This window comes from Lactuca serriola, chromosome 9 (genome assembly GCF_051521515.1).
Source record: "Lactuca serriola cultivar US96UC23 chromosome 9, Lser_US96UC23_V15, whole genome shotgun sequence".
NCBI classification, from domain to species: domain Eukaryota; kingdom Viridiplantae; phylum Streptophyta; class Magnoliopsida; order Asterales; family Asteraceae; genus Lactuca; species Lactuca serriola.
In genome coordinates this window covers 168,324,889-168,341,987 of record NC_136416.1, presented here as the reverse complement: position 1 = coordinate 168,341,987, position 17,099 = coordinate 168,324,889, and the positions used below count along the sequence as shown (strand labels likewise).

The 17,099-nt window shown below is 37.6% G+C and overlaps 1 protein-coding gene across 1 annotated transcript; it reads right to left on the bottom strand.

Annotated features, from left to right (window-relative positions):
* On the bottom strand, positions 1-477 carry LOC145076280 (G-type lectin S-receptor-like serine/threonine-protein kinase At4g27290). The gene has a single exon (XM_079022213.1). It carries the CDS (start codon positions 475-477, stop codon positions 1-3), a length of 477 nt encoding a protein of 158 aa, XP_078878339.1.
* Between the last annotated feature and the right edge of the window lie 16,622 nt (positions 478-17,099).

The following is a 17,099-nucleotide window of genomic DNA, read 5'->3' as shown; positions in this document are numbered from 1 at the left end:
TCAAACAGGAGAATCAGAACTAAGACACAAAGGATTTGGATTCTTCTTCAGGTCATCGGCAGTTTCCTCCCGGAGGGAAAAGGTACCGTTATCTTGAAGCTGACCTACCAGCTTCCTCTCCGACAACTTCCCGGTTGACCAGATAACATGGCCGTTGGAGTAACGGACCACCATGCTTCCCTGAAGAGTAATCGACAACTCGCCGGAGGTATTGCTGAGTGGTGTGTCTCTGTTGAAGACTAATATAACGTGCCTACATGAACCCTTCTTGGACCAGATCCCGACGTAACGATTTGTGGAGCTGCACTCACCGAAGAAACCAAGCTCGAAGGTTCCCTGAGCTGACACGATGGTTTCCCAGTCTCTGATGGTTTGGTCGGCGTATATGGTGTCTACCGCCGTTGTGCAGCTTACCATTGCAAAAAGAATAACCACCATGAAAAACCATAACTTGGAAAATCCTCCTTCTTCCTCCATTGATGTCGTCGTGCACCACCACTTCGAATTATACTGGGTCTTAATCTTTTTCTACTGAGTGCGATTCTATTTACGGTGTGCCATAGATTGATTCAACCTTTTTGTGTGTTTCTACTATTTATGTACATAATTTGACCAATTTGGCAGGGAGAAGTTATAGTTAGGGAAACAATTTCTATTTCTATCAAAGGTAACTGACGCTTGGACAACTTACATTAATGCCTTGATGGTGCATGTTTCTATATTATATTATTTAACTTAGTGAATAGTATTACTGACCTGTTGAAAAATACGATTGTGCAAAATTAAATGTTAACATTTTGTACTACTTATCAGAATCGATCTTCCGTTTCAGTGAATGTGGTGGACCTCTTACCTTTTTATTTGCTTATTCCTTCATCTGTTGTTACTCAAAAATCTTATGATATTTGCAGGGTGTTGCTGAGTCTATCCGGAATGAGTTTGTGGAATTCTTCTCTAGTTTAATATAAATATTTCCTTTCGTTATAATTCAAACTAAGAAACATGTTATTATTATTATATATTATCGACCTACCATGGATTCTAAAAAATCAATTGAAAATTGAACCAAATGTTTCAAAATGCTATGGATTCTGACGATTGTTACATTTCATATTACATGACATAATGGAAATAGTCATCTGTACACACTAATATCTATTGCTTTATCAGATTAATAAAAATAAAAGCTCCGGGCATTAGACCAAAACTTTGATTATTAGAAGTATAAACTTGACAAACACAGTAATGAAAATCCAAAAATTAATAAAAATAAGTTCTGAGCATTAGACAAAAACTGTAATGTAAATTTGATAACCAAACTTCTAACTTGTAGTGTAGGTGTTGTTTTCTTCAAATAATAATTACAAATCCAACATTTGCTTTCTTAGAAAGTTTAAAAAACATAACATATGTTATCTTTATGAACTGATTTGTTTCTCATGGTATGTCTTTACATAATTAAAAAATAATAAATATATATAGTATTTCATAGTTATAACCACCTTATCTTGTGGTTCTAACTTCAATAAAAATATAGGGTGTTTTTTTTTCAAAATTATTGGTATCATTACGGGTACCACCGGTTTCCAGATAAATACCAAACCAAATTGAAATGTAAATATTTTTCCCCAACAATTATTAAACTATATACTATGTTACTAAAAAAATAATTAAACCCCAACCAAAATAGATTATATATATATATATATATATATATATATATATATATATATATATATATATATATATATATATTAAGGTTGTAAAATCGTTCGGCGGTAGTTCTGCGGTCGACTGACGATAAGCAATTAATCGGACTAGGCGGGAATTAATCGGAGATTAATCGGGGACCATTAATTATTAATAAAATTATTTAAAAAATTAAATTTCCTAAAAAACTTTGTATTTGAAAATTTAAAATTTTAAAAATTTAAAAATTTTAGTTTAATATTTTAAAATTTGAAAGCTTAAAATTTTGAAAAATTAAAATCTTGGTGCAATATTTGAAAATTAATTTTTTTTGAATTTTTAAAAAAATTCCCGCCTATGACCGCCGAAACTGCCAAGGGCCGCCAATGACGACTTTGACCGATTTTGACAAATTTCCGCAAAGCACCCTAATCGTAATCGGTTTATGGCCACCAAGGCCGATTTCTGCAACATGATATATATATATATATATATATATATATATATATATATATATATATATATATATATATATATATATATATATATATATATATATATATATATATTTATATTATTTATATTTATTAACGTGTTCCAAGAAAATCACTTTAAAGTGTATACACTAATACAATAGAAAAATATTTAATTTTTTGTATTTATAAATTAACTCACAGTATTAAATTCGATTTGATATATGCACATTAGTAAAAGAAAACATACAATTCATAAGTTAACTTTAACAAGTGTCATTTGGTTTCTTTTAGGTCCTTTGGGTTTTTCTACTTGCACTATCATTATCCCCATAACATATATATATATATATATATATATATATATATATATATATATATATATATATATATATATATATATATACATATATATATATATATATATATATATATATATATATATATATATTTTGAAGGGTCCAATTAATGGTTTGGTCTAGGCTTCCGTTGTAATAGGTTCTTTTGGGTTGATATGCAGTTTTGGTAGGTTTATTGGTAGTTTACGACCATGTGATGATTTTGCGGCCGTAAGCCTGTTTACGTCCGTAAACCCGGAGTCGGCGCAAGTCCACTATATATAGAGGCTAGCTAGGTCATTTAATGGTTTTTGATGTCACAGAGTTCACGGTTGTTATAGACAAGTTGTACCAGACGTTTTTCATTAATATAAGCGTGTGCAAGCTTGTTCTAATTTCTGTTTCTACTTCATTCTCGTTATTATTGATTGTTTTGTTTGTTTGATCAGTGGTAAGATCCGTTTCAGGACCTTACAATTGGTATCAGAGCAAAAACAGTGTCAAAGCATCTTACAATCGAGTTTTTGGCCATATTCCTCATTGTTTGCGATTGGAGTTGGTGTTTGCTGCGAAGGGGAATCAAGCTTAATCTAAAAATCATGATTCTTGAAGTTCTGGAAGTTTACTGCCTAGAGTTTACGGCAGCAAACTCAGTTTACAGCCGCAAGCTCAAGAAATTTCTTGGATCGTAAACTCAGTTCTTAGACCGTAAATTAAGTTTCATCAATAACCACAAGCTTAGGTTCATAAACCGTAAACTCTCGACCGCAAACTCATGGCCGTAAACTCTCGACCGTAAACCGAGTTTATGGCCGTAAACACCCCCTTCACCGTAAACGCCTGTGTTGACCGGAAACTCATTTTTTTTGGAATAAATTATTTTTTATTTAAAAAAATTAATATTCAATGGATTCACAAAGTCAAACACATCACCATGAGCAGGACTCTATCATGGGCACAACTACTCGCATTCCAAGACTCTTGTCTACAGACGGTTTTCCTGAGTGGAAATACCGAATTGAAAAGTACATTAAAATGAAGGACTTTAAAATCTGGAGAAGCATCATCAAGAATCCCGTCAGAATAATCACAACTGTTGCAGGGCAAGTGGTTGACATAGCAATTGAAAATTACACTGAAGAAGATTTTGAGAAGGTTGAGGAGCAAGAACGGGCTTTGGCCACTCTGACCATGGCCCTGTCTCCGGATATAGCTCAAGGTTTTAGGGAGTATACTTCAGCAAAGGCTTTGTGAGAAGCCCTAATTGAGGTATATGAAGGTAATGAAGATATGAAGGAGAGTCGCCAGGACATGCTGCGCCAAAAGTTCAACATGTTCAATTACGTTCCTGGTGAGACCTTGGAGGCACAGCTTCAACGATTCACAACTCTCACCACTGAGATGAGCATAGCTGGAATCTTCTTGACAAAGTCTGAAATAAACAAGAAGCTACTAAATGATCTTCCAAAGTCACGGGACATGAATGTAGCTATCATCAAGAAGAGCAAAGACCTAAATCGCCTTACTCTTGCTGAAGTGATGGTGATTATCAAGGCGTGTGATATTGATGATAAACAGCAGGAGATAAACCATGTGAATTCGTATTCAGCTGCAAATCTTGGAATTTCATCTAACAACGCTCTTTCATCTCTCACTTTTCCATCTATAGGTCAGCCTTATGCTGCTCAACAAGTTCAGACTCAATCCTTTTCCGCTTCATTAGCTACTTCACTTCCTGCTGCATCATCCATGCCTCTTCCTCAGAACCTATCATTTGCTGCCTCTCAAGTTGCTTCTTCTTCTAATGGGGCTTCTTCCTCAAGTTCTAAGGAGTGTGATGAAAATCTTGCTCTTGCCACATGACTTGTTAACTGCTACAATGCTCTTGTAGCTGGAGATCTTCTACCATAATTGTCGTTTGCTGATCTAGATCAGATTCACCCAGAAGACGTGGAAGAAATGGATATTACATGGCAAATTGCCATGGCGGTATTCAGGGCGAAGCAATTTGCTAAGAAGACCGGGAAGAACAACTGGGGTATGAGTGCCGATAAGAAGGTAGGGTTCAACAAGGGAAAGCTACGTTGTTTCAATTGTCACGAGCCAGGTCATTTTGCTCGTGAGTACCCGATGCCAGATCGAAGATTAAACAACGACAGGACAATGGTTGCGATGGGAAACAATCGGGGAGGTGCTTAGGTCAACAGCGAGAAGGCTATGATTGCTCAGTCATTTGATTGGGAGGACCAGATGCAGGCCTTGAATATTTCAAAACCTGAAAAATGCTCACCTAGCACAAGTCAAAGATGAAGCTTCTGTGGAGAGTGTTGTTGCTGAAGAAATGATGGAGCTTCAGTTTGCGTTGATGGTATCTTCTACTTGTAAACCAAAGAAAAGTGAGGTAAGTTTGCCTTCATGCTCTCAAGCTTGTATTGATTATGTTAAAATTCTTCATGAAGAAATAGAAACATTACGTAGAGAAGTAGAGGACCTTAGATATGAGGGTTATCAACTTAGAAAAGGACAAAAACCCCTTAAGGCCCAGTTAGAAACTAAAATAAAGGACTTTAGAAGACTTCAGGAAGACTACAGTAATAAATGTGAGAATTATGGCTACATAAAGAGACAGAACGCTGAGTTAATTACTGAACTTGACACATTAAAGAGCAAATTTGAAACTGCTGATTTCGATTTTAGAAAATTTGATGTATCAAGTGAAGTAGTTGCCAACATGATAGACCACTACATGCAATTCAAACATAATCAGTCAAAGGGTCTAGGGTATGCTAAAGTGCCTCCTCCTTTCAACCATTCATATCAGTTTCAACCTTTGTCCAAGGAGAAGATTGCCAATGAACCATTCATGGTTTATGGCAAGCCGTCTGGTTTTGTTTCGGGAGGATTTATTAATGTTGAAAGTACTAACATTTCTACTTCTCCTGCAGATCAATCCTTAAATTAGTCAAAGCACGAAGTTGAAGGATCTGTTTCTGAAAATAAAACTAAGTCTGAACCTAAAGTTTTAGTTTTAAATAAAAACTTTAATTTTTATGATGTTGAAAGTGACAATGTTTTTTGTGATTTTTTTGCACCTTCTGATACCGGTTTGAATGTTTCTAAAGTGTTTGATGAGATGGTTGACAATTCTGATGTTTGTGATGATAATAATAAAAAATCACCATTTTCACAAGTTTCTCCATCTGATACACCCTCACTTATCTCACAACCTACTTCTTGTTTATGTTTTTGTGAGAAAAGCAAGGGTGTCGGTATGGAAAACAAATCTGAAAAGAGCAGAACAGGTTTTAACAATAACAAACAAATTTGTTTCAATTGTGGTATTGGTGGTCATATAGCTAGGACTTGTCCTAATAGAGTGTTTGTGCATTATATGTCACCAAGAGGAGAGAACGAATTTAGAGGAAGGTCTTTAAATATAAAGTCCTCTAGAACTCATTCTCGGAATGATGATTGGAAGGACGATCTTAGTAGAAAATGGGCAGTTTTTCAAAAGAATAAAAAGGTCTTTCATAACAAAGTCCCAAACAGTTTGCCAAAACCAAACATGGCTAAGCCAAGATCGGTTTCGTCAAAGAGCAGCTATGGGTCTTCAACCAATTCAGGTAGAAAGCCCATATGCTCAAGGCAAACTGATAAAAAAAATCCTATTTCAAAACCATCAGTGACCGTTAGAAAACCTAATTATCAATGGCTGGTCAAAATAAGTTCCAATCCATCATTAATATCCTCTGGAAAATTAGTAAATAATGATAAATCTGAAGAGACAACGGGCCAACCTAGGAAAGTGATGACTTGGGTTCCCAAATCTGAATGATCCCGCACATTTTGCAGGGACAGTTGCGGGGGAATGTCGTCAGACCTTGGTTTGTCGATAACGGTTGCTCCCAACATATGACAGGAGATATCTCCCAACTAAACAACATTCAATCTTTTAATAGGGGATATGTTTCCTTTGCGGGTGAAGAAGGTGGCAAAATCACTCAGAGAGTAACCGTCACAAATGGAGTGTTAAGTTTCGAGAATGTCAACTTTGCTCCCGAATTAAAGCATAGTTTGTTGAGTGTGTCTCAGATATGCGAAAAAGGCTATTCTACACATTTCACTAACAAGGAATGTATGATTCTCAAGCCAGGCTTTGTCATCCCAGAAGAGTGGATACTTGTAAAATCTAAAAGGGATGGGAATGTTTACATTATTGATATGAATAGCAATCTTCTAGAACAAGTTACGTGCCTATTTTCAAAGATTTCAGAACAAAATGCAATGCTGTGGAACTGAAGACTCGGTCATGCTAACGCCAAAAACCTAAATCGTCTTGCAAAGAATGAGATGGTTCCTGTCAGAGACTTCATAACGTTTGAAAAGTGTGTGTCATGTGCCCAGGGTAAACATCACAGAAAACCACACCTGCTGAAACAGGTTAACTCAATCAGTCAGTTGCTCCAATTATTACATATGGACTTGTTCGGTCTAGTCAACGTCCTTAGCATCAACAGAAGTTCATACTGTCTGGTTGTGATTGATGATTTCTCTCATTTTACGTGGGTCTTCTTCTTATCCAACAAAGCTGGGGTTGAAAAACTGATAAAGAAGTTCATCGTGCTAATTAAGAACCAAACCAACAATCGGGTGAAGGCGCTTCATACCGACAATGGAACAGAGTTCAAGAATTCTATTCTTGATCACTTTTACGCAGAAAAGGGGATTATGCGTCAATACAACTCCGCTCACACACCTCAACAAAATGGTGTTGCTGAAAGGAGAAATAGAACCTTAAAAGATGCTGCAAGGACGATGCTATGTGACTCCAAGTTACCGGTTTTCTTTTGGGCCGAGGCGATCAACATTGCTTGTTACGTTCAGAATCGTGTGTTGATCAACAAAGCTCAGATGAAAAATCCATATGAGATTCTATATGGTCATAAGCCATCAGTCAGTCATTTTCACGTATTTGGCTGCCCTTGCACCCTTCTTCACCAAGAGTCCAACCTAAAGTTTAATGCCAAAGCCGATGATTGTTACTTCATAGGGTATGCTGCACGCACCGCGTATAGGGTCTACAATAAGAAGACGAAGTAGATTGTGGAATCCTATGACGTGCGTTGGTTAGAGGAGAACGAAATGGATGCTCGAGTGGGTCCGGATTGGTTATTTGATTACACATCACCTTTCAGGTCCATAAATGTGTCTTTGGATAGCTCATCTGGGTCTTTCTCTGGTTCGAAGAATGTTTCTGAAGACGAAGACCTAGAAGTTGTCTACAGACCCCCAACAGAATCCTCTTCACCATCTGAGGGAGAGTCCTCTGCTTCTCCTGAGGGGGAGTCATATGTACCACCTGATAGTCCAAAATCTCTAGTTCTGAATGATACTCCTGATGCTGAGGCTACACCACTCACTCCTGTTGAAAGAGAGTTCATGTCTAGAGATGCTTTCGCTGTCACTTCAACATTTATGGAACTACTCTTTCCTGAAGACATTTCTAATGAGTTTGTAGCAGATTCATTTGGTGTGGAACAATCAGCAAATGAAGGAGGCGTCAATATTCACAATCTTCCCATCTCGCTTAATGATATCAGCCTGGACATACCCTCGAGAATTCAACGTGATCATCCGATCGAGAACATCATTGGTTAGCTGGGCGATGGCGTTAAAACCAGAAGTCAGAGTGGAGATCTCAATACATGTCTCTACTCTTGCTTTATCTCTCAAATAGAGCCCAAGAATGTTGAAATGGCTCTGAATGAGCTCAGCTAGGCGGATGTTATGCATGAAGAGTTGAATTAGTTTGAAAAACTCGGGGTTTGGAAATTGGTTGAGTTACCAAAGGGCAAAAAGTCTCTTGACACACGTTGGGTCTATCGAAACAAGCAGGATGATTCAAGGGTTATAGTGCGAAATAAAGCTAGATTGGTGGTTTGTGGGTTTTGACAAGTCGAGGGTCTTGATTATACTGAGGTTTATGCTCCAGTAGCTCGCTTGGAGGCTATTCGTGTTTTCCTTGCATATGCCTCTTACATGAACTTCACGGTTTATCAAATGGACATCAAGACTGTCTTCTTGTATGGCAAGGTGAAGGAAGAAATCTATGTTGATCAGCCCCCTGGACTTGTTAACTCGAAGTTTCCTAATCAAGTCTACAAGTTGGATAAGGCATTGTATGGGTTACATCAAGCTCCTCAAGCGTGGTATGCGACTCTTACAAAGCACTTACTCGAGAATGGATACTTTCGTGGCACTGTTGATCAAACTTTGTTTATCAAGCATGTTGGTAATGATCAGATTTTGGTTCAAATATACGTTGACGACATTATCTTCGGGTCTACCAGTCCGCAGCTATGCAAGGAGTTTGAAGGTGTTATGAAAAAGCTGTTCGAGATGAGTTCGTTGGGAGAAATGACCATGTTTTTGGGGCTTCAGGTTAAACAAAATTCAACTGGAATCCTTCTACATCAAGCCAAGTATGTGGAGGATATTCTTGAGAAGTTCGGGTTTCAAGACGCTAAGCCTGCATCGACGCCGATGGCTGAAAGACCTCTTCTGACTCCAGATGCTGATGGCGAATCCGTAGATCAAACACATTACAGATCGATGATCGGATCATTGATGTATGTTCCTGCAAGCCGACCAGACATCATGTTTGCAATTTGTCAATGCGCACGTTATCATGCTAATCCTAAACTTTCACATCTTATTGCTGTCAAAAGAATTTTTCGGTATATTAAAGGTAGCCCAAAATTGGGTCTTTGGTATCCGAAAAATTCTGAATTTGATTTATATGCTTTTGCTGACAGTAATTATGGAGGCTATGAGCTTGATAGGAAATCTACTTCAGGAGGGTGTCAATATCTTGGAGATCGGTTGGTGTCATGGCAGTGCAAGAAGCAACACACTGTCTCAACTTCAACAGCTGAAGCAGAATACGTTGCTGCATCTGCCTGTTGCTCTCAAGTCATCTGGATCCAACATCTGTTGTTGGATTACAGTTTGAATTATCTAGAAACCCCTATCTATTGTGATAATGAGACTGCAATTCAAATTGCTAAAAACCTGTCCAACACTAAAAAACCAAGCACATTGATATCAAAATTCATTTTATCAGAGACTGTTATGAACGTTTACTTATCCGGATGGAACAGGTTCCCACTGCTAATAATGTGGTGGATCTGTTCACCAAGCCTTTTAACAAAGCTCGATTCGATGTGCTTGTGGGATTTTTGAAAATGATTCGTTTTGAGGATTAATTTTATTCTTTTATCTTTTTACTTAGTTTAAGTTTTTTTTTTTTACTTTATTTTTATTTTTTAATTCTTATCTTCTATTTTTATTTTTGGTTAGATTAGTTTAAATTTGTGCATTTTAGTAATTTCATTCTCACCCATGCACAAATTTAGGGGGGAGAAATAAACAAAAACCAAACAAAAAAAAATTTTAATTTTCAAAAATCCAAAAACAATAAAAATCAGAAAATTAAAAAAATATGTTGTTGATTATCTTGTTTGTAGGTGATGTGTTGGGAAGTGATATTATCAAGTGATAACGGGCAATCTGAATCTGCGTAACGTACCAAAGTTAAATTGTCTACGCTCTGTGCTCGATGCGTCGGTAGACACAAAAGATTCTAAATGTACTTGACTAGGAAGATTTGAACTTAATGAATTCAAGGACTTGACAAATATTGAACTAGTTAGATCCGTTTAGCCTGATAAAACGACGCTTGGATAGGTTGAGCAGGGAGATATACATGAGAATTTACTGGTCACATTAAAAGAACCCGTATCTAGAACTATGGATTCACTTTCTCTCGATGTGCAGATTCTGTCCTTAATTCCGGTATTGATGGGGTGACTGGGGAATTCCGATAAATTAGGTCTGTAGAAGGTTATTTTCTTTCTTTCTGTCTGTTAGCCATATGTTGCCTCCTCTGCGTGATCGAGAGACCCGACCTGGACTGTAACATATGCAATTCTATCTCTCTGCATCTTCTTTCTATGCAATTCTTTTTATATGTTAGTCATATACCGTCTCCTCTTCGTGACTCACAATCCGACCTGGTACACAGTATATGCATCATTCTTTTTCTCAATCCCTCTAAAACTTCAGTTAGTCATATGTTTCATCCTCTGCGTGATTGGAAGAGATCCGACCTGGATGTATAGCATATGCATTCTAAATCTATCTCCTCTCTTAATAATTGTCTGCTCACCCGGTGTAAGGAGTATTCTGGAAAGTCTTGATTACTGGAGCGTATTAGGAAGCGGGAAACATGTTCTAGTACAATTAAAATTGAACACATACAGATTGTCTGTAGATCTCGCTGCTCAATTTAGGTGGACAACAATATCCTTGGTCGTCGTCAGCTAAATGGTCCCTAGGAAATCTGTCTAAGAATATAGAATCAAAATGTATTGTCATTCTTAGTTTGTCCAAAATTATCACAAATTTTTCGTGTTTAAGTGGACCACAATACCGATGATCGATCAGACATAGACATGAAGATAAAGGTATCGATAAGTAGACTAAAGTTGTCTAACAACTTTGATCCCTAAGTCACAAAATTATATTCAATGTTTGTTTAGATAAAGCTTAGTCTATTTTGTCTTAAATTTTATTTTCAATTTAATTTAATTTAATTTAATTTTATAATTATCAAAATTTAAAATCTTAAATTTTGGAAATTATTTTGTTTTGTTTTAATTTTAATTTTAATTTTATTTTATTATTAATTCTATTTTTGTGTATGTCAAAATTATAGAAATGTTTAATTTTTAATTTTATTTGTTATTTTATTTTATATTAATTTTATTTTTTATTTTTGTTAAGTTTTTATTTTGTTTTTATTTTTAGTCTTAATTTAATTTTTTAAATCCTCAAAATGTTATTTTTTGAAAATTAAAATAAATAAATAAATTGGACTGTGCCTTACATAGTGTGGAAAGCAGGTAAAAGGTCAAAGGTATTTAAAGGGGTTTACAGCCGGAAACCCCTCACTTTTCTGATTCCGGCCGCAAACACCCCTCTATTCTCTCTCAACTTCGAAATTTTTTTGTTTGATTTCGTGAAATTGCTCCATTCATCTCATAGGTATGAATATTCCGACCAAGGATATGCATTCCTTTCATGAAATCGGTGAGTTTTGAGGCCAAAATCGACAAAAAAACAAACTGTCGGAGTTTACGGCCCAAGCTTACGGCCATAAATTTAGTTTACTGTCGTTAGCTTACGACCATGGGTTTACGACCGCAAACTCTAGTTTGACCATAAAACCTATGTTGACTGCAAACTTGATTTTGAGCAAAATAATTTACTATTTTGGGCTAATTTGAAATTGATTTAATAAAAGTAAAATTAAAACATTCATTGCTCAAATGTCTTTTGTTTCTTATCTAGTATGTTTTAGTGCAGATCAAATGGCAGCGTTAAAGTTCGCAGACATGCACAATCTGGCAATGGTACTGGCAGATCCTCCGGTGGAACATGGAGAATATAAGTCGATGATTCATGGACTAAGAGAATGTTGTCTGGCCTCCGCCATCACCATGAACACCGTCGTTTATCAGAAGATTATCAGAGAGTTCTGGCAGACTGCCAAAATGAGAAGAGACGATGACGGAGCAATGACAGTAGATGCAGTCGTAAAAGGATGCAAAATTGTGATCGATGAGCAGTTCATAAGAGAGACATTGTTGATCAATGATCTACCGAGCTTTCCCACGGAAATTGGTATTAAAGATGCTCAGAAAATCTTAAAGAAGATGGGTTATGAAGGTGATTCTCCTCCTACAGTGAAAAAGCTTATCTCCTGTAGAAGGTCTGGTGCGGATGAAATATCCCTGAGAAACACTGGAGCTATTGTTTCTCTTGCTGCGGGGATTGGATTCAACTTTCTAGGTTTATCCTGGACGAGTTTGTAGTCAACATTAATGCCATCACTCGGGATACCTTCCTGATGTATCCTAGATTCATCCAACTCTTCATCAACAAACAATTTACTGACATGGTAAAAGAGGGAGAAACGCTTGATATGAAGTCCTTGGGCCCTCACACTATTGGGCTCATTAAACAAATCGCTAAGGGAAAGTTGTTTTTCAAGGGCTGTATCCGTTGGTTAAATTCGGATGATTTGCTGAGCCGAATGAAGCGTCCGAGTCCCACGGATCTTCTGATAAGATATCTTCGAAGCCTACTTCATCAGAAAAGGTGATCTTGGAAGGAGATATGATCACGATATCAGATCAAGAAGGAGAAGAGACAGTTGCTCCTAATGTAGCCGTAGCTGAGGAGCATGAACTGCAAACAGTCCAAGTTGAAGGTGATTACAATGAAGGGTCTTCCAAGAATGCAGCTGAGTCTAATCAGTTTGACGACCTTGATCTTACAGGTTTTGATAGAGATGAGATTCCAACCAACTTTGGAAGCAATTATGACTTTCTCTCAAATGTCAACCTCAACTCATTGCTTGATAATATCAGTGATGTTGCTCACACGGCAACAGAGGTAAGGGATCCTGAAGACGTTCTCGAGTCGACACCCATGTCTACATATCAAATGGTTGATTCTTCAGTTCCAATGGTGACAGTGTTAGGGATTCCTCCCCTTGACTTTGTCTCACCTACTATTGAACCACTTCAGGGTGATGATACAACAGAACAAACCTTGCAGCCTCCACCTAAGAGAAGAAGACATGATCCTAGGTTTGGGCCTTTGGATTTTAACATGATGATTATGCCAACTACTACACCTGCCATCGTATCAACAGAACCATTTCATGGAGGCCCTAGCACCACTTTTGAGGCTGGTGGCTCCTCTGTTCCACCAGGGTTCTCTCCTCCTAGGATAGATCCTGATGATTCTTTTGTGCGATTAGATTTGCATCTCGCTCAGAATGAAAGTGTAGATCCTTCTTCTCGCGACAAAGGAATTTCTTTCAAAGAAGGTCACCAGGGAGTAGATAAGCCATCACTTGATGAGCTACAAAAGAAGATCAATGTCCTGGATCAGAAGAATATTGAACTTGATATTCAAGTCAATGAGTTATTAAATGAGAATGCTAAACTGAAATCTCAAGTGTCTGATCTTCAGGATGATCGAGTAATAAAGACAAAGCAAATCTCTAATTTTCAAGACCACTTTAATCTCCTTACCTCCAGTTACTTTGAGTTGAAGGAGAAGCTTGAAGGAGATCTTGGTGACAAATACCAAACATCCGCAGACGAGTACAAGATCAATCTACATACTCAAGCTTTTCCTGTTACCATGCCAACCGCTCAGACTTCATGGGTCGTTAATCGTTTTGATGAGGAGCCCGATCATGCTCCTCACATTGCGACAATTATACGTGATACACAAGCTGAAGCTACTGAAAAAGGACAACTCTTGTTTAAAAGGAATTCTGACAAGAATGCTCCTTGGGATCAACCAACAATCACCGTTACGGATCTTGGAGCTGTTTGCTTTAGAGATACGTATGGTGATAGATCTGGGATTATTTCTTGGGGATTTCATGATCCTCTTAACATGTGGATAGTGCGAAGAAAGAGTGGGAACACTGAGCTATACAAAGACCGTCATGATTTCAATTCATGGACTAGGGTGGATCTATCAGAGTTGTCACGATCTCCTTTTTCAAATCCCACGAATAATCCACAGGCAACTCAATTCAAACACTTTCTTGAAGACCAGGTGAAAAAGGGTTTTCCTTCGATGAAGAATGCTGAGTCTGTTATCAAGCATTATCATGATATCATAGATCCCAAGACTGGTCATCCTCTTCAGGTGGTGATGTGGCCTATAACCAATCAGGTTTAAAAAATTCTTGTCCTTCAAAGTTATCCAAACAGATCTCTAAGCTCCATGTAGTACTGAGTTTTCGATGAGACTATAGCGTCTGCTGTTATCAAGCTTAAAAATGGTTGCATTTGTCTTTATGATCGAAGGGATTTGTTGCAGTTTAGGAAATAGGACATTCATCATCTGAGTACCTATCAAATAAAAGTTGCTGAGGAGCTTTTTGAGCAAGCAGCGAAAGAGTACACGACCATGGTTGCGAGATCATTAATAAACGTATGTGGAATGAAGCAATGGGGCAGGCAGATGTGATGGTGGTCGACAAAGATTAACTTCAAGCTAGCACCAAACCAAGGGAGAGATTGAAGGGTCCAGTTAATGTTTTGGTTTAGGCTTCCGTTGTAATAGGTTCTTTTCGGTCGATATGCAGTTTTGGTATGTTTATTGGTTGTTTATGGCCATGTGATGAGTTTACGGCCATAAGCATGTTTACGGCCGTAAACCCAGAGTCGGCCAAAGTCCACTATATATAGAGGCTAGCTAGGTCATTTAATGGTTGTTGATGCCACAGAGTTCACGGTTGCTATAGACAAGTTGTACCAGACGTTTTTCATTAATAGAAGCGTGTGCAAGCTTGTTCTGATTTCTGTTTCTACTTCATTCTCGTTATTATTGATTGTTTCGTTTGTTTGATCACTGGTAAGATCCGTTTTAGGACCTTATATATATATATATATATATATATATATATATATATATATATATATATATATATATATATATATATATTGTAACGCCCGTAGATCAAGGCTAGTCAATTTAAGGACAATGAGCGTCAAAAATGACTTTTTGATGGAAGATTATTTAGAAGGAGTAATCTTAACTAAGTTGTAGTATATGTTACAAGGATTCCGTAGATATAAAAAACGCTGAAATCCGAGTTCTAACGAAGAAGTTATAACTTATCGAAGTTTCGCGACAGAACCGGCACGACACAACGCGACGTAAATAATGAATTTACGATATATCAAAATTTTGCCTTAGCGGTCTAAACGAAAGTCGTAGAATACGTTAAACCGAGAGCATGGATAAAAAGAACGTCAAAATCTGAGTTCGTATGAAGAAGTTATGATTTTTCTAAGTTTCGACTTAGCGGTATGCAGCCCAATGTTCGAATATGAGATCGAGTGATTTCTAGCCGAAACAATCTAAATGAGAATCAAAGATCTCGTCGATAGTAGTCCAACGGTAAAAAGACAGACGAAAACGGACGTCGGATGAATAAATTATGAGTTTATAATGGAGTTTTCCTATCCCGGCGTACTAAAAATAAATATAATAAAAATTAAAATCAAAATTAGTCGACAGGGTCTAAATAAGAGTTGTAGAGTATAATCTAACCTACGCGTGGATGTAAAGAACGTTGAAAACGGAGCTCATATGCGAAAGTTATGAATTTTAAAAGTTCGGGGCGCGAACCCCAACACTGTGTTAGAGTTCACGACGTGAACTCAATGCTGACATCTTCTGGAGCCTGACAGACTGAACATCGCGACTACGCACCTGATGACGTCCAAGGTCACGACGTGAACAAGTGGTTCACGACGTGAAATCTGAAATTTCAACCCTATAAATAGAAACCGAAGGCAGCCGGGTCTGGTTGCTAATTTCTCAACCTCTCTCCTAATCTACTCATCTTTAAGCCTTCTTTTAACCCCCCGAAGCCCCAATACCATCCCCGATACCCGAAGCGAGTCCCGACGCTCCGAAGATCACAAGAAGAAAAGAGTTTCAAGCCGAAGCTCTGCCCGCGAGAAGCCCGGTGTTTGAAGATACCCCAGTTTCATCGAAGAATACTACTTTAGAAGCCGTAGTGCTGTCCGAGCATCGTCTAATCAAGTGAGTGTGTAGTTACTTTCTTCTAACACATAAATATGAAGTGTTTTCTATGAAATACGTGCTATGTGTTATATATTGTTTGTTTATTTGAGATGGGTATGAATTTGATGTTTTATACAGGTTTTAAATGATTAAAACTGTATGTGTATTTTATATCTACAAGATAAATATTGGGTAGAACCTGGGTAGATGAAATAGTTGGTGTGAGATGAAAGATGTTATGAGTGAACCCTGGCGACTATGAGACGTAGTGCCTATAGTATAAACCCTGATGACTATAAGACGTAGTGCCTATGGTATAAACCCTGGCGACTATGCGACGTAGTGCCTATAGTATAAACCCTGGCGACTATGAGATGTAGTGCATATAGTATAAACCTTGGTGACTTGAGACGTAGTGCCTATAGTTTAAACTCTGGCGACTATGCGACGTAGTGCCTATAGTATAAACCCTGGCGACTATGAGACGTAGTGCCTATAGTATAAACCCTGGTGACTATGAGACGTAGTGCCTATAGTATAAACCCTGGGGACTATGAGACGTAATGCCTATAGTATAAACCCTGGTGACTATGAGACGTAGTGCCTATAGTATAAACCCTGGTGACTATGAGACGTAGTGCCTATAGTATAAACCCTAGCGACTATGCGACGTAGTGCCTATAGTATAAACCCTGGCGACTATGCACGGTAGTGCCTAGTATAAACCCTGGTGACTATGAGACGTAGTGCATATAGTATAAACCCTGGAGACTATGTGACGTAGTGCCTATAGTATAAACCCTGACGACTATGCGATGTAGTGCCTATTGTATAAACCCTGGTGACTATGATATGTAGTGCCTATTGTATAAACCCTGGCGACTATGAGACGTAGTGCCTATTGTATAAA